Source organism: Sceloporus occidentalis, unplaced genomic scaffold (genome assembly GCF_023333645.1).
Source record: "Sceloporus occidentalis isolate IW3139 unplaced genomic scaffold, rSceOcc1.0.p SCAF_4, whole genome shotgun sequence".
In the NCBI taxonomy this organism is placed as follows: domain Eukaryota; kingdom Metazoa; phylum Chordata; class Lepidosauria; order Squamata; family Phrynosomatidae; genus Sceloporus; species Sceloporus occidentalis.
This window is the reverse complement of record NW_028316984.1, coordinates 200,987,049-201,010,100: the sequence shown is the minus strand read 5'-3', so window position 1 is coordinate 201,010,100 and position 23,052 is coordinate 200,987,049. Positions and strand designations below refer to the sequence as shown.

The window sequence follows — 23,052 nt, the reverse complement described above, 5'->3', positions numbered from 1 at the left end:
TCTCTTGTGGCACCAGAACTCTCTGACAGAGAAGGCTAAAAGTCTCACAAAACGACAGTTCCCAGAATTCCCTAGCATTGAGCCAGGGCAGTTAAAGTGGTCTCAAACTGGATTATTTCTGCAGTGTGTTTTGGACCTTAGAGCACTGGATGATTTTCTATGTTGATCATTTTCTCCTGGGGAGGGAATTTGGAGTGAGAGATAATGAGTATCTAGATTTGGAGTGAAATCTTTCTTGTGCACAAGCTACATGAGTGAACAGCAAAACCCACATTATTGATGCTTTTGGTAATTTTCATGCAAACATGGCAGTGAGGAGGAAACATCCTTTTGTGGCAAAACATCAGTCCCAAAAATGTTTGCCTTGCTCTTCTCTGCAGGTGGCAGTGCTGCTCATGGACACTCAGGGGACCTTTGACAGCCAGTCGACGCTACGAGATTCAGCCACCGTCTTTGCGCTCAGCACCATGATCAGCTCCATCCAGGTGATGGTCAGGCGTTGGGGTGGTGCATGCCATACAGGAAGAACCGGACCCAGGATGATGCTCTTATACAGCGGTCCCTCTACATTTGCTGAAGTTGGGGTGAAGGACCCCTGTGAAAGTGGAAGAACCACAAATAAAAAAACACTATTCTTTTTACCTAACAGAACACCTCTCTAGGAATTTCCAGGTCCTCCAGTGCAACTTTGCAATAAACTTCTGCTAGAAGTTGATCATAGATGCACTCTGGAGGACCTACAAATGCCTCGAGAAGTGTTTTTCTAGGAACTTCCAGGTCCTCCAGCACAACTCTATGGTCAACTTCTGGCAGAGTTGCACTGGACGACCTAGAGATCCTAAAGAGAATATCTTACTCAAAACTGCAAATAATGAAATCTGCCAAAGTCAAAAGCCACAAATGTGGAGGGCCAACTGTATTTATTTTTCATTTATTTATTGAAATATTTTGTTGGTATTGTTGTTCTGTGCATTCAAGTCATTTCTGACTTACGGTGATCCTAATGTGACTCTATCACAAGGTTTCCTTGGTTTGTTTAGAGGCGGTTTGCCATTACTTCCCTATAAGGTCTTTTGCTGTTGTTGCTGATGTGTGCCTTCAAGTCATTTCTGACCTATGGTGACACTTTCCCAGGGTTTTCCATCACTCAGACTGCATCTGCACTGCAGAAATAATGCAGTTTGACATCACTTTAACTGCCATGGCAGAATGCTATGGAATCCTGGGATTTGTAGTTTGTTGTGGCACCAGAGCTTTCTGATAGAGAAGGCTAAATGTCTCACAAAACTACATATCCCAGGTTTCCATAGCATTGAGCTGTGGCAGTTAAAGTGGTGTCAAACTGCATTATTTCTGCAGTGTGGATGCAGCCCCAGGGGTTTCGATGTCTGAGTGGGGAATTGAACCCTGGTCTCCAGAGTCAAAGTCCAGTTCTCAAACCATTACAACATGCTGCATCTCCCTATAAGGTCTGACTCAGTATAACATATCTTCCAAGTACCTTAAGAATGGAGTCCACCTTCCACCATCTTAGATCCCAGGAAGAAATATGATCTTTAGAATTTAATATTTTAAACAGTAAGAAATAATTTAAACAGCCTAAAAGCATATTAAACATTTTAAAACACTTTATGCGGCTGCCCCATTAAAAATTCATCTGGAGGCCCTTGGGAGATAGGTAGAGTAACCTTTACCCAGCCCTTGAGTGCTGTCCTTCCTCTTCTAGAAAAATGATGGTTTGGCGTCCCTTTTTAGATGGTTCCTCAGAACTTGGCTAAAACAAAGAAAGGAGAATGCTGAAGGTGCATTATCTGTTAGTTATAAAGCCATTTTTTTCCTCCAGAGAGCTCTCCTCCTCTCCACTTCTATCCTAACAACAACCTTGCAAGGTAGTTAGGTGGAGGGTGACTCATGCAAGAGCCAAGCAAATAGTTTCACTGCTCAGTGGGGGCCAGAGCCTGGGGTTGCATCTATACTGCAGAAATAATGCAGTTCAACATCACTGTAAGTGCTATAGCTCCATCCTATGGAGTCCTGGGATTTACAGTTTTACAATGCCTTTAGTCTTCTCTGCCAAAGAGTACTGGTGTCTCACAAAACTACATTTAATGGTTGCTGAGCTACACTACATTGTGGTGTCATGCGTTGAATGCTGGGCTAGGACTCCAGGAGACCAGGGTTCGAATCCTTGCACAGACATGGAAACCCCTGGAAGATCTTGAGCAAGTCGCATCCAACTTCAGAACCAATCTTATTTTTTTTAAATAAGAACCAATCTTATTTATTTATTTATTTGTTGCATTTATAACCCATCTTCCTCCCAAAATGGGATCCAAGGCAGCTTACAATAGTTGAAAAAACACTGATTACAAAAATTGAGAGAATTAAATAGTATTATTAAAAACATGGATAAAATAATTTAAAAAGATTAAAAATACAGCACATGACATTACATGCACACTACAGATTCATAGTTAAAATTCAAAAGGCCTGCCTTAAGTATTGCCAAGAAAACCCTGTAGTAAGTTCACCTTAGGGTTACTATAAGTTAGAAACAAGTTGAAGGCACACAGCAACTAAAATGAGCTGCACTTGGATGGTGGGTTGCAAGCTGTGAAGCCCTAGCCTCCACACTGGGACTGCCATGTCTCCAAAGGGAGAGACAAAGGTCTGAATTCTATGGTTAATCCTGAATCAATTGATTTGTCATTATGTTGATTCACCAGTTAATTGACCGGGTCTTCTCTAGTTGGGACTAACAAACAGAATGCCAGCCAAATGTGTGCCCTTGCAAGAAGGATACTCATAGAGGATCTCATGAGTAGCTTGAGGTAGATTGAATGAATGGGCAAAGCTGCATGGTGGAAGGGAAAGGAAGAAAATGTAAGGAACTAGCACTGGGTTAATGATTTAGGCTGTTCTTACACTGTAGAAATAATACAGTTTGACACCATTTTAAATGGCATGTCTCCATACTGTGGAATTCTAGTTTGTTGTGGCATCACGGCTGTCTGAGAGAGAAGGCTCTGTGTCTCACAAAACAACAAATCTCAGAACTCCATTGGTACTTAAAGTGACATCTATGCATTATTTCTGCAGTATAGATACAGTATAGATTTCTGCAGTATAGATGGCAGAGCAATAAATTAACTCATTTTGATGGTAACCAGTTGCTTTATTCAGTAATGAGTTGGAATAGTGTTATTTTCCCCCCTGTAATGGTGAGAGTTGTAATTCTCTACTTTTCATTTTAATAACATTTCTGCCTGTATCTCTTTCATTGATATGTTCTACATTGGTGTGAGGGATGGATTATGTTGAGAGTGTGATCGTCCAAACATCTGGGTGGGAAGAAAGTGCTAGAGAAAGATTGTGCATTTCCTAATAATAATAATAATAATAATAATAATAATAATAATATAGCATTTTCCCCCTCAAAATTTCCAAGGTGCGGTATCTTGGGGGAACAAGGGAAACATTTCCTGTATTTTTTAATTTTCAACTGTAAATTATTGGTAATTATTAATTATTATTATCCACAAGTTAACTTTTTTTTAATTGCAGAAGCAGTAGCAATGATCTGTTGAGAGATGGGACTAATGAATAAAGTAAACGGTTAATTAAAGAAAGCCATTTTCCATGCTCTGGAAGGCCACAAATAGTCTGCTTAGGAAGGCATTGCCTCCCACACAGAAAAGATGGGCTATTTTTATCCTGGGAGAGGTTGCAGGCGGTGGAGAAGATTTAATCTTTCATGTGTCAGAAAAGAAGCATGTCAGAAGCTAGGTGAGCCTGCAGTCATTGTGACACTCCTGTGGTTTGTCTTCCATACAGGTGTACAATTTGTCACAGAACGTGCAAGAAGACGACCTCCAACACTTGCAGGTAATGCCCTCTTTTACTCTAGGAGTGGGCACTGGCGCCTGCCTGTGATTCCCCACTAAAATAACACAGAAAGTGGGCTTGGACTTGTCCTTCCAGCCTCTTGGGAATTTGTGCTTGGTTTTATTCCTTATTTGTTTAAAATATGATCTTTACTGATCTTACTAAAAACATAAAATAACACTTAAACCATACAAAATAAAACCGACACATAATAAGCAAGAAGGCAGAGTACTTTAAAGAAAAGCTTTGAAAGAGTCCTAGAGCAAAAGGATATCATTACATGCAGTACCAACTTGTCTTCCAGGAACAAACAGAAAGTGTAAGATAAAGAGTACAATCATTTCAGCCAAACCAGTAAATCAAATAAAAAATCCTAACGCCCCTGACTGGTGCCCGTTCCTAATCTTACTCACAGCTCAGATGGAATGTGTAGTCCTTGGTTTTTCTGGACTCCATGGCCCAGCTCCACCAGTTTCCTCATGGTCTGCCTCATGAGGGAGAGAGACCAGCAGGCAGGCAGACAGACCGACTGACCAAAGCCTCATGTTGCAGCCACACTTGTTGAAACCTCTCTCTCAGAACCATCTCGAAGGTTCACGCTGCTCCCAACTGCCCATCTCATTGGACAGGTGTCATCCCATCGGCTGTGATGTAAACCCTCATTCAAATATACCTCCCCAACATTAAACCCTTTGTTATCTGGGAAGAAGGCTCTGGTAAATGGAGGGAGTCCCATTTATCACTGGTGCGGGACCCTGGAATGAGACCTGTTCTGAGATATTTTCTCTGGGATGATTGTCTCTCCAAGATTACTCTCAGTTTGTTTCTCATTCCAGCTCTTCACGGAATATGGGAGACTGGCCATGGAGGAGACATTCCTGAAGCCCTTTCAAGTAAGAGACACAAAGGCCTGGAAAATGGGGAGGGGGAAACGTTTATTCAGTTTTTCCCCCCTGAAGCCATATTATGGGAAATGTTATTTTAGACTGATGAATAAAATGTTATATTTTTGGTTTCTCGTGCATTATTTCTAAAATCTATGTTTCTGGTTGACATTTAGGTAAGGCTATGTACAGTACAAGCAACCTAAATGCCCTAAAAGCACCCGATCCTGTCTGATCTTGGAAGCTAAGCAGGGTCAGCTCTGCTTATTATTATTAGTAGTACTTGGAGGGGATACTTCCAACAAATAGCATGTGCTTTAGACTGTATTTCAGATGAAAGGGCTGGCAAAACCATCTTTTGAGTATTCGTTGTCTAAGAAAAGTCCTATGAAATTCATGAGGTTGCCATAAGTTGACAGGCGACTTACATACACACACACAATAATATTGCTATTCCTGGTCTTGGTTTACTTTTCTCAGTTCTTTTTATGGAAGTGAGGGAAGTAGAGAGGGTTTTTTCCCCCAGCTTCCATAAAAATGACATACACAGACGCATGTTGGATTTTTGTGTGTCCATCTCACTATCATGAGAAGACATGACTCATTAGAAAAGACAATAATGCTTGGGAGATGGAAGGCAGTAGGAAAAGAGGAAGACCGTATTCCAGCTGGATAGGCTCAGTCAAGGGAGCCACGGTTGCCTTGAGATTGCAAGACTGGAGTAGGGCTGTTGATAAAACATGGTGACTTGGAGGTCTGTCATTCATAGTCACCATAAGTTGAAGTCGAATTGATGTCAATTAACAACAGCGTCACAACTATAAATAGAATTGAAGGCCATTGTGATGCCATTTTAAAAGCATTGTTGTGTGCCTTCAAGTTCTTGACCTATGGGAACCCTAAGGTGGAGTTTTCTTGGCCAGATTTATTACTCTGAGTAGCCTTGTCATTGTCTTCCTGCAAGGCTGAAAGAATGTGACTTGCTCATGGTCACCCAGTGGGTTACTATGGCTAAGGGGCGCTTTGCACCATGGTCTCCCAGAGTCTTCGTCCAACACTCAAACCACTACACCAAATTGGTCCTTTAAAAGCATACTCATTCACAAGCAACAAATATGAATAATACAGTATTAATTAAAGCTCTTTCCTCATATTGTCGGTTCGTAAAGAACTGTAGGAAAAAATTGTTCACTTGTGTAATGTGGAACTCATTGCAACAAGATGTAGTGACAGGCTGTCAGCTTGGATGGTTTTAAAAAGGGACTGGATAGTGAAGGTGCTTGATATTATGGAAAGGGACAAATTAACAATGTACATGAGAGGAAAATGTAAAAATGAGGAACAAATATGGGATCTGCTAGTAGAATTCTGTTCTAAGAGATGGTAATGAAACGTATATAATCAACCTTCCCTCACTTTGTATTAGTTTTGTTAAGGTAAACCAGAAGTGATGCAATATAGTAGATATAGTGAGAGTATAGTACTAATCTTATTATGGGTAGAAACAAAGCTGAAATGTTATTGTGGATATTTTTTTGAATACTAATACACATTGCCCGATAGAAGATATAAGCATCGAAAGAAAGTGTGAGATGCGGAAGGAATGATAGGAAAGAGAGGAATAAATAATAGCTATATAAATAATTTGATTTAACATCTAGTATAAATATGTATATAGGGGAACGGGGGGGATTAGGGGCAATGTAGGACTTTGTTCGATATGTAAGATCTTTCATGGACACTTGATAGTCCTAAATGTATGTTTTTAAATTTTCTTCAATAAAATAAAATTAAAAATTAAAAAGGGACTGGATAAATTTTTAGAGGATGCAGCCATCCATGGCTGTTAGTCAGGATGGCTCTCATTTCCAGTCTTAGAATGCATCTACATTGTGGAAAGACTGTGGTGTGATGCCACTTTAAGTGCTGTAGCTCCATTCTGTGGAATCCTGGGACATGTAGGTTTACAGGGTCTTTAGCCTTCTCTGCCAAAGAGCGTTGGAGCCTCACAAAACTACAAATCTCAGGATTCTCTAGGATGGAGCCATGGCAGTTAAAGTGGTGTCAAGCTGCATTATTTCTACAGTTCAGATGCAGTCTTGGAGGCAGTGTGCTTCTGTGGATCAGATATATAGGATATATATTTTGGTCAAAGACCATAATTAAATAAAGTATATGTAAAAAGTATAGGATATATGCATGTGTTAGGTGTATATGTTGATGTAAGATGACTTAAAACCGTAGTCTTGAATACACATTCATACATAGCTAAAGAACTCAGGCTTTTTTTTAAATAGATGATGAATGTTTATCTTTCCCTGTTTGAAGTATAAGTCTTTTAGCAAACAGTAAAAGAACAAAGGAGCCAAACATGCTGCTCCTCAGTTAAATTCTTTGTTGTTGGAATATAATTTTAAATAAACTGTTGTCTTAAATGCCTTTGACTTAACTCATTTTCCCTTTCTTCTCTCTGGTAGTCCCTTATCTTCCTTGTTCGCGACTGGAGTTTTCCCTATGAATTTTCCTATGGGGCTGAAGGGGGTGCCAAGTTTTTGGAAAAGCGTCTCAAGGTTGGTGTTAAGATTTTTATATGTGGATGTGATTTTAAGTGCTGTACTCCTGTATTTCCTTTTAGAATATGAGCAAGAAACCAGTGGTTCTAGACTGCAACTCCCATCATCCGTTATCACTGGCTTGGCTGGCTAGGGCTGATGGGAGTTGCAATTTCACTATTATCTAGGGGGGCACAATTCCTTACTCTTGACTTAGGAGGAGAAACATTCAAAGCTGCCGACAATTTAGCAGCCACTTTAAATGAAAATTTTAACAGGTTTGTTTTGCCATCCAAAAAAGGAACTTTTCTGAGATGTGACATGGTTCACATGGCCTTTGGGGTGTTATTTTTTAGGAAATATTTCCACTTGATTTTCTACTTGGTTTGCTCAGCTCTCATCCACACTGCAGAAACCAGCAGTCTGAGACCACTTTAACTCCCATGACTCAGTGCAGTGGAATTCTGGAATCTCTAGTTGTGTGAGATGTTTAGCCTTCTCTGCCAAAGAGCTCAGATGCCACAATAAACTAAAAGTCCTAGGATTCCATAGGATGCAGCCATGGCAGTTAAAGCAGTGTCAAACTGCTTTATTTCTGCAGTGCGGCAGCAGCCTCTGAATCTCCAGTTTTTAAAAAATAAACAACTTCCTCCTCCATTCAATAAGATTTTTCTGCCCTCTCCTCCCCGGCCAGGTCTCAGGAAATCAGCATGAAGAGCTGCAGAACGTCCGCAAACACATCCATTCCTGTTTCACCAACATCTCCTGCTTCCTCTTACCTCACCCGGGCTTAAAAGTTGCCACCAATCCAAACTTTGATGGGAAGCTCAAAGGTACATCCAGGATCCTGGATTTCATTATTCTTTATTTGCACCTGCAATTCCAGTGTCCTGTTTTTCCACATCTGGGACAAATGTGGATGCTTTACCCTTTTAACTCCTGGCTGTTATAGCAACAGGTAATTCCTCCTTTATTTTCAGGCATACTTGTAAACTTATATGAGCATATCTCTGTTAACAAAGAAGATTTGTAAGTCTTTTTACCTTGGCTATGCCCCCTCTTTTGCTCCCTATCCTCTGTCTAGTTTGAAGGGTTTTTTAGCAGCATCAGCATTGGGAGAATTGTGAAGGAAGACAGAAGAAACACAAGACTTCTAGTGTCAGATTGTAGTAAAGAATGAAATAAAGCTTAAGTTGGGAAGGAATGGGATTCGGTGGGTGGTAGTCCAAAAAACCCAGCCAGTGTGGTATAATGTTTTAAGTGTTGGACTAGGACTCTGGGTGACCAGGGTTGGACTCCCTGCTTGGCTGTGGAAACCCACTGGGGACCTTGGGCAGGTCACACTCTTTCAGACTCAGGCATAACATACCTGCTCTGAAGGAAGTCTTGCTGAGATAACCCTATGGGAGAGTTGTCATAAGTCAGATTCAACAACTATAACACAGTCCAAAAACTCACCTTTCTAAGGGTTGAGGTAAAGGCAGAAGAAGATACCAACCAGCAGGTTGGACTATTTGCTTGTCTAGCTTGCTGTCTTGTGCTCTCTAGCCTTACAGATGTTTTGGACTCCAGCTCTCATCATCTCTGACTGTTGGATATGGCATCTGGAGCAGATGGGTTTTGCTGGATGAAATCTTGTTAGCTCTCTCGGCAATTATGCTGCTGATGGAGGTGACATTGGCCCTGCAACAAGACAAAAATGAAATAAAATACAGGATCAGACAAGATTTGGTGTGTCCAAGGTGGAATAGCCCTAAGAAGTGACATGACAGCCCTGTTTAAGTATTTGAAGGGGTGTCATGTTGAAGATGGTGCAAGCTTGTTTTCTGCTGCTCCAGCAGCAATGGGAGCAACCTACAGGAAAAGAGATTCCACCTCAACATTAGAAGGAACTTCCTGACAGTAAGGGCTGTTTGATAGTGAGACCCATTCCCTCAGAGAGTGGTGGAGTCTCCTTCTTTGGAGGTCTTTAAACAAAGGTTGGATGGCCATCTGTTGTGGGCACTTTGATTGTGAGTTCCTGCATGGCAGAATGGGGTTGGACTGAAAAGTCCTTGGGGTCTCTTCCTACTCTAGGATTCTATGATTCTACATCAGTCTGCCAGCCAGGTGCCATTAGATATGGAGGTCCTAATTTGATGGTGAATTCCTGCATAGCAGAATGGGGTTGGATTGGATGGCCCTCTCTTCCAGCTCTATGATTCTTGTTTTCACAAGTTTGCAATGGAACATGGCCAAAGCCTATTCAGGACCCTTGCGTTTGTTCATCCCTTCTTCTTCTCCTCACAGAAATAGATGAAGATTTCATCAAAAACTTGAAGGTGCTGATCCCATGGCTTCTCAGCCCCCAAAGCCTGGATGTCAAGGAGATCAATGGGAACAACATCACCTGCCGAGGCCTTGTAGAATATTTTAAGGTGAGACGTGGACTGTGTCAAGGACTGTGAGGGTAATATACAACCAACGAAGACTAGAATCCTGATGACATCTTAAGCCTGTATACGTTTGTTCCCCTGTGGAAGCAACTGGAGATTTTTCTTCAGTGCAGAAAGTTTGTATTAAGTTTGAGGGTGTGCTTGCAGTGCCATTGCATTGTTCAGTTTGTTGTGCATTTGAAGTTTTCGTTCAGTTTTACAACATTGCTTTCAACACAAGGGGTGCATAGCAGCACTCATGTGTGATACCCCTTGCAGAGATTCAAAGTATGCAATTCCGATGTAGGATCTCAGTCAAAAATCACTGAGATCCTACATCAAGGAGACGGAGGGTAACTTTGCAACCACAGAGTTACCTGACAGTTGTGCATTAGTGCATTGCAACACTGCACAACCAAATGTGCAAAAAATGTGAAATTCACAGTTGCAATTTATAGGACCATTTCAGGCAACCAGGCTTTCTTCATGTGTCTGTTGATCCTGCTTTATAGATCATGGCTGAGATTCTGCATGGGAGACGTAGCCACGATCACTTAGGTACAATCCGTCTCTTATTCCATGCATCCAAATGCATCTTAAGAGCCGGCAGGTGAAGATATTATTATTTAGACAGGATGCTCAATATATATGTTGCAAGCATCTTCATCATACAAGAGAAAAAAATTGAAGATGTTAGTCCTAGGCCTGCATTTTTTTTTTCCTGTTCTCAGCTTAGATGGTATGGAGGGCTATCTCTTGCAGGCTGGCACCTCCTCCTTCTGGCCAGGTGGCTGCTGGGAGATTCTCAAAGTCCAGGAAAATAATAATAATAATAATAATAATAATAATAATAATAATAATAATAATAAACAACTTATTTATTTATAGCCTGCCCAATCATGAGGTATCCGGGTGGGCTACAACAATAAAAATACATGGAATACAATAAAATTTAACATCCATTTGCAACACAAAAAGGATACTTCTTTTGCAATCGAATATGTCTCCATGGTTTTTAACACCTTGCCTGATGAAGAAGCCAATGGAGCTTTGAAAGCTTGCAACATGTATATTGTGCATTTTGGTTGGCCAATACAGGTATCACTGTTTGGTGGGTTTGTACTCTGTGTACAAATTTTTAAATGTCTATTCATTGTGTCCACATCAGTCAGTTTCTTCTTGTCTGTTTCTTCTAGGCCTACATTAAGATTTATCAAGGAGAAGAGCTCCCTCATCCCAAATCAATGTTGCAGGTATTTCACTTGCATTTAGGGGAGGAGATTGAAGAAGGGAGGGTCTCCTTGGAATAACTCTTGGAGTTGTTGCAACTTTTATTTTCTATTCATCTATTCATCTGGGGCAGCTATAATGGATCCAGTTTCCTTGCGTGTTAGTATTGTTAGTGTTGTTCTTGAATGACCTAACTCAGCATCAGCAACAAGTCCAAAAGAGGACCTAAATACTCTAAAGGCAATAAAATCCCATCTAATCTTGGAAGCTCAGCAGGGTCAGCCCTGGTTAGTACTTGGATGGGAGACCACCAATGAAGACCGGGTGCTGTAGGGTGTGTTTCAGAGGAATGAGCTGGCAAAACCACCTCTGAGTCATCCTTGTCTAGGAGAACCCTGTGAAATTCGTGGGGTTGCCATAAATTGACAGGCAAGCTGAATAATCTAGCAACATAGAAAGCTTTGTTTCACTGAAGTAGACCCTTGGTCCCTCTAGCTCAGTGATGCCAACTTGGACTAGCTGCCATCACTCAGAGTTCCCAGGCAAAGTTCTACCCTAGCCTTACCTGGAGATTCTAGGCATTACTTGTAGGTCTTCCATTCAAGAATAACTAGGCTCAACTCTGTTAAGCCTTCATACTCGGACAGGTTCAGGGTTGGCATTCTTTTAAGGGTTATCTGCATAGGCCAAAAGGCCTGTGTTCCCTCCAGTCTTGTGTTGCCCAGTTCAGATGACACAGGCCAAACTCCCGGATGCTGGCAGGGGAACACAGGCTCCTGGCATTCTAGGCTGCATCAATAGAAGTATAGCGAGCGTCTAGATCAAGGGAAATAATAGTGCCACTTTATTCTCTCAGGCCTCAGCTGGAATCTTGTGTCCAGTTCTGGGCACCATAATTCAAAAAGGATAATGAGAAGCTGAAGCATGTCCAAAGGAGGGTGACTAAAATGGTGAAGGGTCTGGAAACCATGTCCTATGAGGAGCGACTTAGGGAGCTGACTATGTTTAGAGAAGAGACAGTTAAGAGGTGATATGATAGCCATGTTTAAATATTTGAAGTGGTGTCATATTGGAGATGGAGCAAGCTTGTTTTCAGCAGCTCCAGAGAGTAGGACCCATAGCAGTGGATTCAAACTAGAGGAAAAGAGATTCCACGTCAACACTAGATAGAACTTTCTGACAGTAAGAGCTGTTTGACATTGGAACACACTGCCTTGGAATGTGGTGGAATCTCCTTTGGAGGTTTTTAAACAGGGGCTGAATGGCCATCTGTTGGGGATACTTGATTGTGAGTTCCTGCATGGCAGGGGGTTGGAATGGATGGCTCTTGCGATCTCTTTCAACTCTAGGATTCTATGAGGCATGGATCCAGTGGATCTGGCCCGGTCCCAGGGTAAAAAGTCTTTACCCCATGTTAGTTTGACCCCTCATTTGTTGCAAAGTGTCCTGGAAACTCTGTGGCAAACCCTGGCTGTTTATATGGTCCCTGTGCTCCTTACCTTGACTTGCTGTCATCACCGCATCTGATGCAAAAACAGGATGCCTAGCTGTGTGAATACAGCCAGATGTCCTGTTTCTACATCAGATGCAGCGCTAGAGGGTCTTAGTACCAGTGACAGCACATCAAGGTAAGGAGTGTACACTGGTAGTGGGTCCTGGGTCAGCACAGGGGTAGATGTGTAAACATCCACCTGTCCCCATGCTGACCCAGGGATGGACCTGGACCTGTGTGAGCACCAGGGCTACAATAACATGGACTCAGCCAATGCTTTGCTGTGCATCTGCTCAGCCCCCTAGTGAGCTATACATGTACAAGTTGCACTATGCATATGGCATAACGTATTCTCCATAGTGCCATAGATGTATTCTGCTGACAGTGGCGGAAGTAGAGTTGCGCATACATATATAATAATAATAATAATTTGTTTTATTTATATACCGCTATTCCAAAGATCATAGCGGTGAACAGCAAGTAAGCTAATTAGCAAGTAAGCTAATTTGGCAATGTTGCACATTGTACAGTAGTTATGCATTGCATTTGTACATTGTACGCTCTGGTTGTGCATTGTGGATATACATTCTTTATTATAGCAATAGCATTTACATTTATATACCGCTTAATAGTGAATTAAGCACTCTCTAAGTGATTTACTGTCTATAAGCCAATTGCCTCCAACAAGCTGGGTACTCATTTTACTGACCTACCAAAGGGTGAAAGGCTGAGTCAACCTGGAGCCCAGCAGGGATCGGGCTCACAACTTTGTGGCTGCAGTACCAGCATTTAACCACTGCACCATAATGGCTCCTTATGCATTGTGTATGGACGTTGGTCAGTATGCATTGCACATTAACACTTAGCCATTCACATGTGTTGCACAAGGTTGATATTCTGCATGGTGTGCTGGTGCAACATGATCTCCACATGCTGCCGTTGGTGTTGGATTGCAGCCCAGGTGTGTTTACAGAGGTACAGTGGTGACCTGTTTCCCTACTTACCCCTTGTTGCTTTTTTACCCCTCACAGGCTACAGCAGAAGCAAACAATCTGGCAGCTGTTGCCACGGCTAAAGATACTTACAACAAAAGAATGGAAGAGGTAAGCTTGCATCTCTGAAACTTTCCCAGTTTTGTGTGTTTTTAGAACACACAGGTGTGCATACACTTTAAACCATAGAATTCTGTCTTAGCCCAATCCCAGTGCCGAGAAGAGCTGAATTGTGCCCTTTCTTGGGTACATTATGCAAATAATTGGAGAGATCCAATTAGTGTCATCCATTTCTCCTCTGCTCTGGGCACTTATAAGAATTGTATTTGTTGATTTATTTTATTTTCAGCTGTCCTCACAGCCCTGGGACATTAAAGCACGTACAGACAAAAAACATGTTGTTTGTTAACTGCCCTCCAGTCTGTCTTGACTCATGGTGACCCTGTGGATGAGACATCTCTAAGCCCACCTGTTCTCCACTGTTCTGCTTAAGTCCTGTAGATTCAGACCCGTGACCTCCCTAATTGAGTCTAGCTATCTGGTGTGTGGTCTTCTTCTTTCTGTAGTGCTCTCCATCATTTTCTGGCATTTTTGTCTTTTCTTGTGATTTATGACTTTTCATGATGTGTCCAAAATATGTGCAATCCCAATGCCTTGAGGGAACATCTATGTGTCTAAATTGCTAACAAGGTGCCAACCTATAAGTTTAGCTTCTATATATTAGCTTTATAAGCCCTTCTGCTCAGGTACCTTCTGCTAATTTACATAATTTGCATAATTTATTTCTGCTCTGCTCTAGGCAGTTATGGGAAATTTTAGAGTGGAGGAATTAACAGAGAAAGCAAAGGAAACTGATCAGATCTTGAGCATGATGGATAAATGGAACGCCATGCTCAGCAGCACTCTCCCATCTTATTATTTATTATGTCATTATTTACGGTGTTTATACCCTGCCTTTCAGTCCTAGAGGCTCTCAGAGCTGCTTACTGAATGCTACTTACTGGACAAGGCAGGAGTGCGCTTGCCCTCACCTTTGTGCCTTGCTTGAGAATTTCCCAGTGGCCCCTGGCTGTCCCTAGTTGGCAACGGTTGTCAATTCTGGAAGTCGCAGTCCAAAAATAGCTTCCTTGACACTCTGGTCCTGGAGCAGACCCTGATCATCCTGCGTTGTCTCTTCCATTCTCAAACCAACCCCATCTACAGGTGTGTGGGGGTGACAAGCCCTTCCTGGCGCCCAGTGACCTCCAGAGCAAACACCTGGAGCTCAAGGAGGAGGCTGTGCGGCAGTTTCGGGGCGTGAAGAAGATGGGGGGAGAGGAGTTTAGCCGGCGCTACCTCCAGCAACTGGAGGCAGAAATTGATGAGCTGTACGTCCAATACATCAAGCACAACGACAGCAAGAACATCTTCCATGCTGCCCGCACGCCCGCCACCCTCTTCGTGGTGATCTTCATCACCTATGTCATCGCAGGCATCACTGGCTTCATCGGCTTGGACATCATTGCCAGCCTGTGCAACATGATCATGGGCCTCACCCTGATCACGCTCTGCACGTGGGCGTACATTAGGTACTCTGGGGAGTACAGAGAGCTAGGGGCCGTCATAGACCAAGTGGCCGCAGCCCTCTGGGACCAGGTAAGGGCCCAGTTGACCTTCCCTTTGCCCTCACGTCCCACCTTGTCTCTGGTACCTCTGTGTGAAGAGGAGGAGGGGTGGGTGGGTTTGGGGTTGAATACAGAATACAGAAAGCCAAGATGTCCCATAAGACAGGCATTATCAGAACATGACAGGATGGAGAGAGAAAGAAAAAACATGAGATACCCCTTCGTATTTTTTGTTACTGGTAGTTTATACCCTAAAACTAAAATACAGTTGGTGCTTTACACTTGTGGGTTTGATTTTTGTGGCTTTGATTATTGACGGATTTGATTAATATGTTCTCTCTAAGAATCTCTAGGCTCAGTGGTCATCATCTGCCAGAAGATGTACTGGAGGACCTAGATTCCTAGCGACAACACTTATCTAGGCATTTGTAGATCCTCCAGCATAATTCTGTGGTCAGCTTCCAGCAGATGTTGGGTGGATGATCTAGAGATTTCTAGAGAGGTATTCTCTCAGATTTTCCCACTTTCATGGAGGTCCTGCACTCCTGAGCAAATGTGGAGGACCTGCTGTATACTGGTGTTCCTCTGGTCCTGTTGCTTTGTCTATATGGATTGATTAGTGTTGACTATTTAGTCTGGCCTGACTAGTGGTGGCTCCCATGTCATTGGGTGGTGAATCTGCTCTGGGTTTTAGCAAAAAAGGAGCTGTCCAGGGTGCCGAACCTCTGGCAGATAGGGTCTAGCACCTTGGAGAATTCCTCCTGAATTTAGATTAAACACCTGGAGAAGAGTTGCTGTCATACTGACATGAGAACCACAACAGATGCTGAGGGGTTCAAGCCTTTTGCCTGGACTGCTCCCTGGCCCTCAAAAACATCTTTTAATTTGCCCCCCTGGGTATAAGAAGTTCCTCACCTTCTGCCCAGAAGTTCCAGATCCTCTTTCTTTTACACTGTGGGAAGATGACTTTCTCACCAGTTGCAGTGGTGGCTGCAAGCAGAGCTGTCCTTGGCAAATCAGGGAGACACCATGGTGGCAGAGGCCTCCTCATGCCACAAAGTAGGCCCAGGTGCTCTAGGGCTTTTCGTTCACTGCCGTGGCAGCAGCCTCCTTCTGAGTAGATTGTTGCCACTGCAGCAAAGCCAGGCAGGGTGTGTCAGCCTTTTCTATCCTTTGCCGCCTCTGTGGCCACCACAGCAAAGCCAGAAAGGGCATGCTTGCTCCTTCTCACCCCACAGCATGAGGAGGGTCTGATCAGGTGTCACCTCTCTTCTGGGGTGTCAATGGGTGCAGGCCACACCATGCCACCGCTTCCCACCCACCAAGCCAGAGAAGGCGGTTGGACAGAGAGGAGGACCTCTCCAGATCTTACAATACTCTTGGACTCATATAGGGAGATATGGTCCTTCAAATAGGCCGGCCTTAGAGAGGAGTCTAAGAATCTATTTTAGGAGGCTTTAGGTGGGAGAGCTGGGCCTGGAATCCTCTTGGGCAGTTAGGTCTTTGTAGGTGGGTGTACGTCTTCAGGAATTATAACTGGGAATTTCTGTAATGTCCATATCCCGTAGAGAGTTCCTGTTACATTTTTATTTAACAAAGCCAGTAAATGACTGTTGTGCAACATGAAGTACATTGCATGGGTTCCCAGATGGATCATGTCACAATGTACATCAGGCACCAGCCAGGCACTCTTGCCAGTGTCCTATTATGCATCTTTGCAATTCACCTGCAGGGTTTCTTAGTGTCTCTGATATGTCACTAAGTACAGTGGCCCTGATATGTCACTAAGTGCATTCACTGAGGTTAGGGGTGAAGGACTCCCATGAATGTGGAAAAATCACAAATAATAAAAAACAATATTATTTTTACCTAAGAGAACACCTCTCTAGGAACCTCTAGGTTCTCCAGCACAACTCTATGGTCAACTTTTAGCAGAATTGTGCTGGAGGACTTAGATTCCTAGAGAGAACATATTAATCAAAACAGCATATAATCAAAATCCACAAATGTCAAAGCCGCAAATGTGGCAGGTCAACTGTATATGTAAAGTTACACATCATGGATGGTGATTCTGGATTCCGGTGGGGATCATTATTTGAATTGTCATGCCTCCCCCCCCCCCAAAAAAAAAAAAAAAAAAAAAAAAAGAGAGATGTGTCAACTGGATTGTGTGAAACCACAAGCCTACCTCCTGATGATAGTCCTGGTGTGTCCCAGCAACCCCTGTACTTTGGGGAGCAGAGAGTGGTGATGGAAGATGGCTTGGGTTCAGACAGATTAGGGGACAGGCTTGGTCACTATGTATCCTAAATCGATGGGGCTGCACTTTGTCCATCATTGGATGAGATGGACTGTTTCCTGATCCATTAGAAGGTAGCATAGTTCAGGTGCTGAGGGGAGGGACAGATTTGGCTGAGAGGCAGGCTCTTCAAATTTAATGGAAGCGTAATCGACGCAATATGTTCTTTCTCTCACATTTCCCCTCGACAACTGCCTTTTCTGCAGGGAAACACAAATGAGGTAAGCCCGTTTGTTGTTATGTGGCAGCCATGCTTCTCACACCAGTATCCATGTCTGTCCATGTGCGTGAACCCATGCTGCTGAAATAGCTTCCCTTCCATCAGCTTCTGCCACATTTCTCAGTGTTTCTGTGCTCAGGGTGGGAGGAAGCTGAGCTGTGTGCCCGCTTGCTTTGCTTCACAACTTCCAGGGTAATAGAATTGGTTTGTAGAAGGGTGTCAGAGGGAAGATATACTCACAGTCGTGGGTTGGACTTTCATAGGACCTAAATATGCCAAATACACCATTAGATCCCATCTGATTTGGGGAGTAAATCAGTCAGACTTGGTTAGTACATGGATGGGAGACCACCAATGAATCCCAGGTGCTGTAGGCTACATTTCAGAGGAAGGAACTGGCAAATGGTGCCTCTGAGGATTCCTTGCCAAAGAAAACCCTGTGAAATCCATGGAGTGTCCCTAAGTCAACAATCAACTTTAATTCAGGGACAAAGCTATGTTAGTCTGTAATATCAGTATGCAAAGGGATCTTGTAGAACTTTGGGACTTTTGCTGAGTGAAATAAGTTGTAGTATAAGCTTTGGTAGACCTGGTCTCCTTCCTTAGAAGCATGGAGTGAGCTGGTGTCCAGGAAGGACCTTAATCTTCATACTGTGTGAATAGCTATAGATGACTTGCAGGCACATACATGCATAAAGATGTTCATGTGAGGAATTTTTAGTGCAATGTCCATAGCTGTTGCTACAAGACATTATTGCACTTGTTGGTATGTTTGTTGGTGCTCTGATGTGTCATAGTGGAGATATTTGAGACAGCAAGGGGAAAAAGAACTTACAAAATCATCAGTCGTATGCAGATAAGGGACAGAGGGACAATTCTTCTGTCTAGTTGAGTATCTGGTTGGACAGATGTGTATTGTTGTTCAGTGAATCCAGGGCATTCCTGTTGTGTAACTAATGGGAGTGGGTGGTTCTTTAGATCTGGACCGCCACTCCATTTTGGTAGTCTGTAGTTTGCATGGTACCAGGGGCAGAAAATTTGCCTCTGAACCTGCCGTAGTTCCCAACCTGTTTTAAAGCTTACATTCAAAAGCCATTAAGGTATGTAATTTGAAATTAGCCAAAAGAAAGTTGACAGCACGAGGTTTCCTAGACTTAAATCTACTTCCTCAGATGCATTTAAGGACTAGAAATTTTTTGTATTAAGGTAGATGTGGTCCACAGCCTAAGCCACACACTGGGGGCTTTTCTGTTCTTTGGAGAAACAAAGCAATGTATAGAGAGACCCAAATGCCCTTCAGCAGGAAGAGTCCAGCCAGCTCTGAGTGCAGCTTCTTGAAACACTTTCCCTCCCCTCCCTCTAAACCATGTGTTTCCATTTGCAGGCTTTGTACAAACTTTACAGTGCAGCTGCCACGCACAGACATTTGTACCATCACGCTTTCCCCACAGCACAGAAGACGGAGCCCGCCGAAGGCACGGAAAAAAAGACCCTGTGAATCCACTGCAAGCGTTCCACGGAGATGCATGAGACACACATCATTAAACATGTTAATCGTTTTTGCATCCATGTGCCAGCCTCTGACACTCCTCAAAATGGAAGGCAACCGATAACCCATTCATGTGTACCAATGGCTTAAGTGTGGCTGCTTTAATTTGGATAATTCCTTGCTTGAGGGGTGGGCGGGCGGATGATTCGGCATGGCTGTCCTTTCTCTTAAGAAGACTGTGACTTTTAATTTCGCTGCACACCAAGGACTCTTTGGTTCTCCAGAAATTCCCTCATTGCAGGACTTGGAAAGGCTCAGCGCCAGAGAAGAGGGCTACATCCAGCTCTGGGTAGGGCTTCCCTCTTCTAACCACAGGGGCTCAGTTGCCTCAAAGCTGAGAGCTGCCCATGGCTTCTGCTCCCCACGGCCTTCTCTGGAACCAAGTTCCACTCTCCTGCACACAACCACAGGTTTTTCTCAGCCGAAAACACAACCCTTAGCCGAGAGGGACCACGTCTTGTAACTTTGCGCACAATGTTTTTTTTAAAAAAATCTCACACATCTTTCTTTCCTTCATCCAGGCTGTGAATGACACTTATTCACTGTTAAAAAGAAGAAAAAAAAGATTGCCTTCGCAGAAGCTGCAAAGAATGTTTCTTTTGCTATGGTATATTGAAAGAGATGGAAAAGTTCCTTTTTTGTACATGTATTTGAAAGTTTCACTGTATATATTTTTGTTCAGTGCATAAGAGAGTGTGCCTAGTTTTTATTATTTTATTGTCAATTAAAAGTTTGGTTCCTACGAGAATAGCCTCATTTGTCCCTTTATTCATTGCCAACCCTTTCTGTGAAACACTTTGGCTTAAGTCCAATTACTAGTTTCAACTAGAAAGGACCCACTGGTGAGAATTCACTAAGTACTGCTACACATACCTCTGGAAATATTCTGCTGGTAGCGGTGGATGTGGTGTTGCACAGGCAGCATGTTCCATATGTGCCTTGTCTTTGCCAGTTGTGCAACCTAGCCTTTGTGCTGTGGTTGTATATTGAGATTGTGTAGCCTATGCTTTGCGTGATGGTGGTTGTGCTTTCTATCCTTTGCATGGTGATTGTGTGTCCTCTTTTGCATTGTGATTATACATCCTATCCTTAGCATGGTGGTTGTATATCCTATCCTTTGTGTGGTGGTTGCACGTCCTATCCTTTGAGAGGTGGTTGTGCATCCTATCCTTTGCTTAGTGGTTGTGCGTCCTCTCCTGTGCATTGTAGATGTACATTGTGTATTGCACAACAGCACCCAGTTATTGACTGGTGTTGGGCACTGAGATGCTGTGCAATGTTGTGATTCTGCATTGGGGTTGTGTAGTGCTCCCATGGCATAGGTTTGCTTACAAGTGTTTACGCTACACCAAGGGGAAGTTGGATTGAGACTTAGTATTCTCTGTGTCTACTTTAGTTGGGACTGGCAGCAAGTGGAGAATGGTGCTGCAAGCACAGGAACCCAGTCCTCCTCCTTGGCTGCTGTTGCACAGCAAGGGAGGAAGTGGGAACAGAGGGACATCCAGTTTGCTCCAGCCCACTCTGGTGGCACATACTGCCAGCACACTTGTGCCATCTAGGTTTCTGATTCCTGTCCATAACATGTCAAAGGCTGTGGGCAGGATCCTGTCACCCTTTGCTTCTGCCACCATGCAGCACTGGTCTGCAGAGTATCTGGTCTGCCCACTCTCTGTCAAGAACCTTCTCTGGGGAAAACATCGACACACAGAAATTGGTGCTTTTGAAAGTTAACATTCAGTGGCTTCAGTTCAACATCCTATCAAAGTAAATAGCCACATACAGACCTACAGTTATTGTTGTGTGCCCTCAGGTCATTTCTGACTTATTGTGATACTATCATGGGGGTTTCTTGGCAAGTTCTTTCAGAGGAGGGTTTGCCATTGCCATCCTCTGATGCTGAGAGTGTGACTTGCCTAAGGTCACCCAGTGGGTTTATGTGGCCGAGCCAGGATTTGAACCCTGGTCTCAAACTAAAACAGAGTCATAGTCCAGCTCTCAAACCAATACAGCACATTGGCTCTCCAGACCTACATTGAGTCATAATATTCTTTCCCCCCGCTCCGACTTACTGTAAAGCCACTGAAACCACCCCCATAGCATACATACATACATTCTTTATTACGGTCAAAGACCAGCATCAATATAAAATATAACATAAAAAAATAAAATAATACACCTAAAAAGATTGCTTGAGATAAAAATCTGTCAACTAGAAATGTAAATAATTCATTTCCATTACATTTAAGATAGCCATTCTGCCTTTTGCATCTGGCTCTGGAGAAGAGTCTGGGTGCATCCCCATAGCCAGATGCAAAATGATCACAGGAGCATTGAGAAGCTTGGAAGACCCTGGCAGATCTCAGGGCTGATGTCATCACTTTGCATCTGGCTCTGGGGATGGACACTTCTCCAAGCCTTCCTGCTCACAGCAAAGCACAGAATGGCCATGTAGGTGGTTTCAGGAGCTTTACAGTAGTTTGGAGGAGACGGCACTGCAGAAAGGAGAAGAAAATAGTGGCCAGACTCCTCTATCATGGTGTACATCACTCAAATTATGTATATTTATGTATGTAATAGAGGTGCTAAGATAGCACTTGTGAATTACAAAGATGGGTAAGGAAATACCAATGTACACTGGCACTCCTTAGGTGATGTCCAATGCACAATGGGACCAAGGTGCATCTGTCATTTTGCTGGCTTCTATTGGATACAGACCTTATGGAACTGCCCAATTCTAGTTCCTGCAGTCTGAAGTCCACTTCTGAAGACCTACGTCAACAGCATTTCAGCCAATCCCCAGTGACTGAAAAGAGACATCTGCACGCGGAACACTTACATAGACTTCTCTCCCTAACAATTCTGGCCAGTCAATAAAGAGATGCCATCAACTGACTCACCCTCCCTCACACATAATTTTTAAATTATGGTGACCCTATAATGGGGTTTCTTGGCAAGGTTTGTTCAAAGGGGCGAGGGGGGGGGAGTTAACATGGCCTCCCTCTGAGGCTGAGAGTGATTTGCCTAGTTTCATGGTTTCCAGAATTGTAGTCTAATACTCAAACCACTAGCCACAATGGCTTTTTTTTTTTAGTATGGCATGTGCCCCCCCCCCAAAAATCTCGATTTTTGCACATGCCTCATCTATCCATCTATCTATGTATCTTATCTATCTCCATCACTATACATAGTGCTTTACATAGTGGCTGTCTGAAATCCTTGGGGTTTTATAAAAAAGAAGTATCTTTAATCTCTTAACTTTGTTTCAAAAGTTACATATAAACTAGGGCTTAGATCCCACACAGGGCATGTAGCTAAGATGTCATAGATATGCTCTGTCTCCTGAACTGACCCTATAAAACCCACCTTAAAAGCCAAACAACTGTAGCGGGTGAAGGCCTTTTGCAGCACTGGTGAGGAAAGCACTGGAGGATGATGCGTCCAGCCACCTCTTGCCAGTGAACCATGATGTGATGAGCAGGACCAGGGACTTCACTGGTGTCCTGATCCAACTTCTTCCCATGCTGCAGCTCACTGGTGGGAAGAGGCTGGCCACATCATCCTTCAGTGCCCTGCCTGTGAGCATCACAGAATTTCTTCACCTGCTATGGCTGCCTGGCTTTTAAGGACATTTGTGACTCTGTTAGCAGTGCCACATTGTAAATGTGAATACCAAACAGTTAAGTCTAGCTTATGACATCATAGCTGCCCAAAAGGATACCAGCCTAGGTGCTTACAAGAAATTCCTGCTAAACATTAGGAAGAACTTCCAAAATATAAAAACTGTTTGAAAGTGGAAGATGCTGCTGCCTCAGTGATGGTGTCTCCTTTGGAGGTTTTAAACAGAGTCTGGATGTCCATCTGTCACAAGGAGGGCTTGCATTGTGTCTTCCGGCATGGCTGAATGGGATAGGAGTGGATGGCCCTTGAGGTC

At 43.3% G+C, this 23,052-nt stretch overlaps 1 protein-coding gene across 3 annotated transcripts in view; it reads left to right on the top strand.

Moving 5' to 3' along the window:
• LOC149315302 (atlastin-1) overlaps positions 1-19,857 on the top strand; it is a 41,055-nt gene extending 21,198 nt beyond the window's left edge. The window contains exons 4-15 of one of the 3 annotated variants that reach the window (XR_016281051.1): positions 381-485; positions 3,835-3,885; positions 4,722-4,778; positions 7,247-7,339; positions 8,016-8,154; positions 9,611-9,738; positions 10,932-10,988; positions 13,489-13,560; positions 14,653-15,084; positions 17,559-17,573; positions 18,957-19,410; positions 19,643-19,857. Coding sequence is in view for 2 of the 3 variants with exons in the window: in XM_089522922.1 (XP_089379048.1) it covers positions 381-485; positions 3,835-3,885; positions 4,722-4,778; positions 7,247-7,339; positions 8,016-8,154; positions 9,611-9,738; positions 10,932-10,988; positions 13,489-13,560; positions 14,653-15,084; positions 17,559-17,573; positions 18,957-19,070 (1,263 nt within the window). In the remaining variant the exon portion in view is untranslated. Of the gene's footprint in view, positions 1-380; positions 486-3,834; positions 3,886-4,721; positions 4,779-7,246; positions 7,340-8,015; positions 8,155-9,610; positions 9,739-10,931; positions 10,989-13,488; positions 13,561-14,652; positions 15,085-17,558; positions 17,574-18,956 lie in introns of all 3 variants that reach the window. The other 2 variants (XM_089522922.1, XM_089522923.1) reach the window with 2 other exon arrangements.
• The last annotated feature ends 3,195 nt before the right edge of the window (positions 19,858-23,052 follow it).